Here is a 10,106-nt window from a genome sequence, read left to right on the forward strand (position 1 = left end):
AAAAGGTGCAGATGCACGATGTCAGACTGATAGGTTCCAAGGATGAAGCCTGACAAAGTTTGCAATAAGATAATACCCTCATTCAAGTTTGCAGAGGGTCTAATTTGTTAAAACCTTCAAATGACTTTTTCTTGGTGACAGAGACTTGGATTTCAATTATGTGAAATGATAACAGGTAAGCAAAGCAGGCCCATTGGACCTCTTGTTATCAAAGGTCAAAGGTCAACTTTCACCATTTTTGTAAATATGAATCTTGTGTACAAGTTATACTGTGATCGCATCAACAGTAGTTCACATTCACACCATAGTATCATTCCATCAAGTTGAAGAGTGTCTGTCCATCCTTGGCACACAATCAGTTGCTATTATCTATGTTGAGTGTCAGTTACATTTGTTGCCCTTATACACAAACCTTATGTGTTAAAATTAAAGTCAGTGCTGTCATTATCATGCCAATCACTTTACATGATTTTCTTTTTTATGACAACTTGTGTAAAGCTGGGGTACAGTTTGTTATCAGAATGATCAAACGCATAAGTCTGTAATCTGTGAAAATATTGATCAATTATCATCTCTTTCTCCTCCTCGGTTCTGGATTTAGACAACCCTCCATAAATAACATGATACATCCAGGGATAGACCATGGCGACTAATTTATGGGAATATTCAAGCTTCTCTGTTTCATCTGAAAAATACAACTTTATAATTAAGATGATACCTAAATGATATTAAGTGTTGATAACATAACTTTTATCTTTACATAAGTATTATTTCAGAATTAATTCAGTTTGTGAATTCAGGCAAATTCTAGGTTTAGGTTTGAGTCAGTTTTAGGTTGTTGAAGATAATTTGATAATACATGAGGAGGCGAAGATCAAACCAAGGACAGACATGTTAATTATAACAGAGATTATACTGACATGGTAACAAAATCTTAATTCAAATTCAAATTTTATGAGACAACGACAAAATGTGAACTAAGGAAAAATTTCTATGGAGACTATTGAAAAGATAAAGAGAATCTTACAAGGTGTTCCAGAGGAGTAAGCATCTTCTGCTTCATTAGGATACCCGACATGTAAATCTTGGTCTGCATCATATAGCTGTTTAATCCTTCTAGGATTTGTAAGGGATTTTAAAACCTAGGGGCTGACAGAGGAAAATCCAAAGTGGTCAAGAAAAAGATGTCAAGATTTAAATAAGGAGGTGGACTTGTCCCCTTTTTCAATTAATATTACCTGAACATTTCTTACCTTTGTTTACAATATCAGGTAAAGGACTTTGTAAATAGTGTTTTATCAACACAAGCTCCAAACCAAGTCTCTCTACATCTGGTAAAGCACTTGTAAATGGCTCTTTAAAATCTTCTTCTGATCTCACATAGTAAGCATTGTAGTTCATGCCAAGATATTCTTCCTGGAAGAAACAAGAAAGGTAAAACAAAACTCTAAGTATTAAAATCAGTATATCAAATGTAATAATGATAATTACAAATGAAGAAACTTGAGAGTTAAATCATAATAAAAAAAATATTCTTGTTCTGTAGATCTATAACAACGTAAAATACTGTTTTTTTTCTCAAAGTAAAAAACTTCACATATGTGCAAAAATATTCTATAAAGGGCAGTTACCTGTTCAATGTTGATATTCATATCGCGAAAAAAATGTCAAAAAAGGTCATGATTGTGATCATATTCCAACAATGAAAAACATAAGGTCCGATGACAAGCTCTACAGAGGTACTACTGTAAATTGAATTAAACTTATTTTACAACATAAATTTCATTTGTGTAAACTCTTATTCCTCAAATTCATATGCCCACTAACTAGTGCATGTTGATTTATTAAGTATATTAAACGACGATTATTCAAACCACGAAAATTGACCCCCACAAAAAGATATTGTTTTTCAGTATCGTGCATTATTCCGAGACTTTATACAACACGGATCAATGTAAAAAACCAAACCTGTGTTATGATGCCTTCTTTCGCTAATTCGGACACAGTGTCCCCCATTATGACTTTTCCATTGTCCTTGAGTGTTGGACTGTTTCCTTTCTCGTCTAATGATGTGTTCAGTGTAACAAGGTAACCTCCTGAAACAACATTTTCATTATTTTATCAAATCGAACTTCGTTATATCAAACTGACAGAACTCGAAGACCCTGTTTAATGCTAAGTTCTTTATATTTCGTCAATCCTGTCCAAACTTCACACCAAACAATCGAACTTGCTTAAATCGAATAAGAAGATAACTCGAGGTTTTCTCATAATTCCGCAGACCTCGAGATAAATTTTGGCGAGGGTCAAGAGAGATTAGGTGCAAGCCTCTGGCGAGCCACTTTTGTCTTTCTGTCCCGAGTCAAACTACAGCGTATATTTGAAGACACTGACCATATATTCTGCAACATTGATTGAAAACCAGACAATCGAAACATCAACATTTTGTTGTGTCAATCTGTGTTTACCTGTCGTGGACGTTACGCTGAATTTTCCTAATCATGACGTATACCAAAATAATTGTTCCGCGCAGAAAGGTAGTTCCAAACTTAAACGGATATGACAGCGATTTTATAAATTTTCGTAAATTAATTTGTACATTTTAGAATATAAACTCATTTAAACAGTCATTTAGATTGTTAAACGATTTTTTAGTAAATTCAGAAAGTAATTCCGTCGAATTTATGCACTTGCTAAAATACAGCTGTTTCCCGTCATTGCCAAATACAGCATATATATATGTGACACGTGTATTCCAACAACGGCAGTGCCAGTTGCAGGATAAAAACTCAAATTCGTATGAACGAATAAAAAGTCTTGACAAAGGACGACGAGTGTAGCAATATTAAACACTTCGCATTGGGATTACATCGCTCAACCAGTTTTATCAAAATTGCTTCAACCATGCAGACGGAGAAGAATCTCAAAGATTTATTTGGCCCCACCCTCGGGGGACCAGACGTTTTTACCCAATGTTGACCAAAACCAGAGCTAATAAAATCCCTTCATCATAACAGCAGGAGAAGACTTTTTGCCTACCTCTATTTATATTTGAGTTCTCGCGCGCTATTCAACGACTGGTACACGTGAGATGAAAATGTATACGTATTTGCAATTATATCGAAGAGTGAAAAGACAGTCATGTTCTCATGTTTGAGTCATGACGGCCATTTTGGATTTCGGACCTGAAAAATGATAATACATAGTCCAGACCATCTCAGATTAATCTCAGACAGGTTTGAGCCGAATCCCACAAGTTGAAATTGATAATTAATTTGAAGTAGATATTTTGGCGCAATCCTGCTACAAAATGTCTGACGTAGCTGTTTCGTAGAAGTTTTGATGATAAGGGCAAATGAAACTCTTTGCCGGCTTTCTTTCCTTAAAATCACCACCAAAATTCAATTTGCCACCAGTGAAACTTTTTCAAGATGGTTGCAATATTGAATTTCGGACCGACCCGAAAAATAGCAACACTTGGTAAGGACGAAAAACGATGATTACAAATCATTCTGGCCTATTTGGTCAGTGATCTGGAATTCGAATACAAAACAAAAAATATGTTAAATAGCTGAAAATCTACAAAGAAATTGAGAAAACAGTGTAGGGGGATACACATGCAGCAAAGCCGAAACCTGAATTTAAGACAAGTTTTGTGCGGTTTGAGGCATTCCATGGGATTTTGAAAAATAACTACAGTGTATTTCCGAATGAAATATGTGAATCGTGTACATTTTGTTCTTGTTGGTTCCTGTTTGCGTAAGAAGGGAAATGCTTCATTTAATGAAGAATCAATAAAGATCACACATGGAGTATGTCAAGATCACGTGGTTTTTGTTTTCCTGTTTCACTTTTGTTGGTGCTATTTCATGTGTGCACCCCTACTTCCTTCTCCCGAGGTTAAAAAACGAAACTGATTTATGTAAAGTTACAAAACAGCCTGAGGAAGACAGCCATTGGGTTAGTTCAGGTAACCTAGGCAACCACACTAATTTTCATGAATCTGCACCGAAATTGTGGAATAGAATGTAATACAACATATGCACCTTATATATTGGGACAAATATGGACATTATATTCTCGGTAATAGATTTAGGGACAAGAGAATTGAGGCAGCGGTTTAAGGGGTATGAAAGAGAGCGCTCCTCTGCCCGGGTATGTGTACAGTTCAAGGAATTGATACTGGGACCCCAACCCCGACAATATCCCACTTGGAGCCGAGATCGACAGTCATTATTGTGCATACTGTTAACATCAGTCACTTAAACGTACCAGGTTTCAGTTCCCGTCCCCGTGATATCACAAAAGCTCTCCAATCTGTTTTTGCTTGCTCTCTCATCAATCTTTGTTCGCTGTCATCTGCCTCTTCCACGAATACTCCATCTTTTATTTGGCAAACCCTAGTAACAAGTGATCTTACATGATTTATTGCAAATTATCATTTTGTGGCTAATTTTATCTAGGAATTCAGCAATGCATGCATATGTTTTATCAACCATGTAACTGTTGACTTCTAATCTTGGGTTCGATGAGTCATTATTATCCTAAGTCACCCGTAACCTTGTAACTGTTGGACTTTTAATCTTGGTTTCGATGGGTCATTATTATCCTAAGTCACCCGTATCCTTGTAACTGTTGGACTTCTAATGTTGGTTTCGATGGGTCATTATTATCCTAACTCACCCGTATCCTTGTAACTGTTGGACTTCTAATGTTGGTTTCGATGGGTCATTATTATCCTAACTCACCCGTAACCTTGTAACTGTTGGACTTCTAATCTTGTGTTCGATGGGATACCATTATCCTAACTCACCCGTAACCTTGTAACTGTTGGACTTCTAATGTTGGTTTCGATGGGTTATTATTATCCTAACTCACCCGTATCCTTGTAACTGTTGGACTTCTAATGTTGGTTTCGATGGGTCATTATTATCCTAACTCACCCGTAACCTTGTAACTGTTGGACTTCTAATCTTGTGTTCGATGGGATACCATTATCCTAACTCACCCGTAACCTTGTAACTGTTGGACTTCTAATGTTGGTTTCGATGGGTCATTATTATCCTAACTCACCCGTATCCTTGTAACTGTTGGACTTCTAATGTTGGTTTCGATTGGTCATTATTATCCTAAGTCACCCGTAACCTTGTAACTGTTGGACTTTTAATCTTGTGTTCGATGGGATACCATTATCCTAAGTCACCAGTATCCTTGTAACTGTTGGACTTCTAATCTTGTGTTCGATGGGATACCATTATCCTAAGTTACCCGTAACCTTGTTACTTTTGAACTCTGAATATTGATTAAATCAGTATAATTTACCAACACCTACTGTGTAGACATATAGTGCGTAGCCACTGAGGACATGGCCAGATCAAGGGAGTTGTTTGGGAGACATTGTTTATACATAGTTCTAGGTATAACCATCGGATACACATTGCCGGTAACCATTACTCCCGAACCCGGACCATCGCCTGAATAAAAAGAATGAGTATGATTTAAATTTACTTGAACTTCGAAGTCATCAATTGATTTGCTAATGTTTAAAATACAGAATGTTTCGTCTTTAATTTTGTCATAAAGCTACGACTTAACATGGATTTGTAATTAATTTAAATATAAGGAACTTTCAGAGATAAATACTGAAGTGTTTTCAAATCTACCAATTAATGTTTTCCGCAAATTCATTTTATGTGTTTTGTTGGATCAATCAAACTGATAACCAAATAGCGATTAAAAAACAAGTAGTTCACGGTATTCAAAATTAAGGTAAGGCAAAGAACGCAAGGCGATATTCACAATACAAACGAACATTCCTGGGTAAGAATGATATCAACATCAACAGTCACATATTAAATCTTAACGGTCGAACCTCGTTATCTCGAACTCGTATAACTCGGAGACCCCGTTTAACTCGAAGCATTTCGTCGGTCCCTGTCCAACTTAACACAAAACATTCGAATACTCTTTTATCTCGAATTTTCCTATGGTCCCACCTAGTTCGAAATAAAGAAGTTCCATCTGAAAGTACTACCTAGAATAACTTTGCTCAGAAGATTAAAGTCGTTCATCGGTTGATCGTTATAATACACGATAATGGCTTGTTCCTTCCCTAATTCTGTTTGTATTGTCGCTGTAATGATAAAAAGAAAAGTAAGTGCACTTTGATATATCATAACAATCGGGTGACATGGTTACGCACTCGATTTTCACATAGCCGTCTGGGGTTCGATTCCCAGAATTGACGTGAAAGGGTATGGGTTCTCTGGTTTCCTCTGTTAGTAAGATCCCTCGTTCGCTTCCATCCAGGCCAACAAGACTGATTGATATAAGCTGGGAAAATTTGTTTCGCAATTGTTAATTGTAAATAAATTAAAGTTTACTTAAACAATAAATACCGAAAAAAGTATTTGAGCTTTCGTCGGCTCGGCTTAATGCTTTCGAAGACGAATGCAAAACCATCAGCGCCGCCTGTACACAATATCCTTTATTGGTTTCTATTATTTTTCATAGTTCCATGTAACATAAACAAAATGTTCAGGACACTAACTACGGGTTTATGTGATTTACACGTTCAATATTTACCTGTAATTTCACTAACTACGGGTTTATGTGATTTACACGTTCAATATTTACCTATAATTTCACTAACTACGGGTTTATGTGATTTACACGTTCAATATTTACCTATAATTTCACTAACTACGGGTTTATGTGATTTACACGTTCAATATTTACCTATAATTTCACTAACTACGGGTTGATATGATTTACACGTTCAATATTTACCTGTAATTTCACTGACTAACGTTCAATATTCACCTACAATTTCACTAACTAACGTTCAATATTTACCTATAATTTCACTAACTACGGGTTTATGTGATTTACACGTTCAATATTTACCTGTAATTTCACTAACTAACGTTCAATATTTACCTATAATTTCACTAACTACGGGTTTATGTGATTTACACGTTCAATATTTACCTGTAATTTCACTAACTAACGTTCAATATTTACCTATAATTTCACTAACTAACGTTCAATATTTACCTATAATTTCCTTGACGAGATCAAGAGAAGCCACGCCGTCGGCAGTCCCGAAATCGGCCACGCTTATAGGCTGCGCCGACTGACATTTTGATCTTGAGCAAATTATTTTGTCTATAGAAAACAAATTTTCATTTAAACGTGAATGCTACATACAATATATATATGAAAATAGATTATGTTCACTTCATCATTACTTAAGAGAAGAATGAAACTAAAAGGGATACATTAGGCCTATAGCAAATTTTTCTATTAAATTATAGATTGTGCTTCATCAAATTCACATTATATTTTAGAATATGTCTTTATTAATAGTATTACAATAACACTTGTTCTAATCTGAAATTATTCTTTTTACTTATCTGTACCACGTGTAACATGCCTTCGTGCCATTATTTTATATTGTCTCGTACTTATACCGTCCAATATCGACTCCCTACAAAGATTGCCAGCGTGACCATGGACATTGTACATATCGTGCATTTCCCTGCTAAACCTCGTATTCATCTTCATCGTTGGAAAATTACTAAAACGAAAACAAGAACAACGTAACACTACACGGAGGCAGTAAACAAACAAGCAAACAAAAAACAATAGAAAAAAAAACAGCAAAAAAAAAGAACAACAAAAACACAAACAGTAAGAAGGCAATAATCAAATATGGGTATTCTAGTGATGATTGCACCGAAAAAAAATGTGTTCTCAGCATTCTTTTTTTTATTTCCGTGATTTTTTCATATGTTTGAATTCGATGGAAATTGGATTTTACAATAATAAAGAGAGAGAGAGAGAGAGAGAGAGAGAGAGAGAGAGAGAGAGAGAGAGAGAGAGAGAGAGAGAGAGAGAGAGAGAGGGTGGGAGAGAGAGAAAAAGAGAGGGTGGGAGAGAGAGAGATAGAGAGAGGTTACGCTACACATGATGAAGTGATAATTTAGAAACGTTATTAAGTATGTTGTTTATTCCATCTATTGAACACATTTTGTATTTGTGTTTGTGTGGAATGCAAAACATGTGTCAAGAAAAACAAAGATGACAAAGATGTGGTCAGAACATTAATGACTGATTATGCTAAAATGCCAAAAAACAAATATCTCCATATCAACAAGCTCTGCACCCCTACTCTTACACTAAAAATTTCCCAAATAATGTTCAGTACACAAGCCTGATCTTTAATTGAGGAAACAAAGTATCTATTCGCTAGTTTTTTTCTGTAAGTGTACGTTAAATGTCGTACGACAGATAACCGGTTTTATTTACACTATATGATGATGCCTGCTTTATGTGTTACACATTTTCTATGATTAATGTATAATGCAAAAGCTCATCTTGGAGTCAAACAATGATTACTGGTTAGTCATATATCATTCAATGAAACAAAAAAAAATCCAATAAGTTCATTGTAATAGTTTACTGCGTTGCGATGATAAAACTTTAAAAAAAAAAGTGAAAAGGTAAGAGGTAAGTTCGCTTTTCTCGATATTCCAATCACCAGCAAACTAAAATCGAATTCATCTAGTCCGTGTTGATTACTTACATAATAAGTAGATCTTGATCAAAATCAAATCCAATTTGCATATTTAAATAACTCATTTAAATATGTTGTCAAATTTGGACACAGTGAGGTTTAAAAGATAAGATAATATTTTGATGGACGCAGGCAAAATAAATGCCTCTATATCCATATCTACATTATAGTTTTAGAATTGATCAGTATTTCGATTTAAACATAACTCCCTCATTAGTCCAATTCACACAAATCTTATGATCCCTACAAAATTAATTAATTCATCCTATTCCCGATTGTTAAATATTAATTGCCTGTAGTTGGACTACTCTCCGTTTCCATGGAGGCCCACGGATCCGGTAAACAAAGCCTTCGGGTTCTTCGCTTTCTTTCTCGATGGCTTCTGCTCTTAGTTCCTTCTCTGGACAACAGTAAGATCATTTCTGATTCGGATTTAAAATCTCCCTTGTTTAGAAGCAAAGACACGCCCACCACCATTTCTTATATTGGTGTATGGTCTATGAGTTTTAAAGTCATTTGCATACATGGTGCTGTTTCACTTAAAATTCAATGCAATGAATAAAATCAACCTGTTAGGGGGTATTCATGTTTAAAACAACCAACTACGTAGTAATATTTTTGCGGAAAAACTTAAATATGGTGAGGTTTTGAAGCTATTATGCTCTGGTGTTGTGGATCTCTTTCACATACGTTCTATATACGTTACCTATCCCGTGATACCTAATGTTAGCATGTAAAAATAATGAAATGAAATCAGTTAAAGGGAGGTGAAGACCGAAATTTATTACCACAATTTACAAAGTGCAATTCCCGACATTAGTTCACTGTCTGATTTCATTGACATTCTGAAATGAGTGCATTTGAAATGAATATATTTGAAACACCGCGATTAAAATCTGTCTTGTTGTATATATAAAGAATACAAGAGCTTATTATATATGTCTTCTAAAAGAAGCCAAGTGTGATTTTCCTGTCAAGCATGGGTTGTCACAGGAACAAAGCTCCCTAAAAGAGTGCTCCGCTTGCTCCCATTCCTTATCGCTTCTATAAATACGGTGCTGCCGTGTGAGGTACGGTATACTGAGGTTTTGTACACTGTTAGGATTTCTTCTGAGCACATGTTAACCGTGTCTTTATTCAATGGTATTTATTTATGAATTTCCGTAATTGTCTGTGCAAAATGTTTGTCTATGTAAGGATGTGTGATTACAAAAGATTCTGTCTTTAATTCGTTAATTTAATTCTTTATCAATTGTTGTAAATTGCATCCTGTCGATATAATGTATGATCTAGGGCCCCTTAGTATAAATGTCAAGGTTATACAATTCCGATTGATCTATATAGACATGTTTGATGTAACCTCGAGAAATAGGTGATCATAACAGGTACTTGTTTTCAGCTAGTACAAATAGACTTCTCGGACGGTGGAAGAAAGTCGGTATGTATCCTGTTTCGAACAAAATATAATAATGCAATTTATATCAACTTATATCTTATTTGGAGAGAGAGACAGAGACAGAGAGAGAGA

At 35.2% G+C, this 10,106-nt stretch overlaps 1 protein-coding gene across 1 annotated transcript; it reads right to left on the bottom strand.

Annotated features, from left to right (window-relative positions):
* Window positions 1-461: 461 nt before the first annotated feature.
* On the bottom strand, window positions 462-9,055 carry LOC132553334 (uncharacterized). Its single transcript, XM_060217568.1, has 9 exons — window positions 8,872-9,055; window positions 7,467-7,607; window positions 7,057-7,167; window positions 6,035-6,133; window positions 5,333-5,474; window positions 4,273-4,400; window positions 1,969-2,096; window positions 1,254-1,416; window positions 462-685 (listed from the first exon to the last, which is right to left on the bottom strand). The coding sequence occupies exons 1-9, from the start codon at window positions 9,053-9,055 to the stop codon at window positions 462-464; spliced, it is 1,320 nt and encodes a 439-aa protein (XP_060073551.1).
* Window positions 9,056-10,106: the final 1,051 nt, after the last annotated feature.

Source organism: Ylistrum balloti, unplaced genomic scaffold (genome assembly GCF_031769215.1).
Source record: "Ylistrum balloti isolate Yb309-2 unplaced genomic scaffold, AGI_CSIRO_Ybal_v1 Utg370320, whole genome shotgun sequence".
Taxonomy (NCBI): Eukaryota; Metazoa; Mollusca; class Bivalvia; order Pectinida; family Pectinidae; genus Ylistrum; species Ylistrum balloti.

Coding starts and splice junctions, on each gene's coding strand:
- LOC132553334 (XM_060217568.1), bottom strand. CDS start 9,055: ATGGTGGTGGGCGTGTCTTTGCTTCTAAACAAGGGAGATTTTAAATCC. Junction 7,168..7,466: donor GTCGATATTGGACGGTATAA/GTACGAGACAAT, acceptor TGTTTTCTATAG/ACAAAATAATTTGCTCAAGA. Junction 4,401..5,332: donor ACGCACTATATGTCTACACA/GTAGGTGTTGGT, acceptor ACTTGTTACTAG/GGTTTGCCAAATAAAAGATG.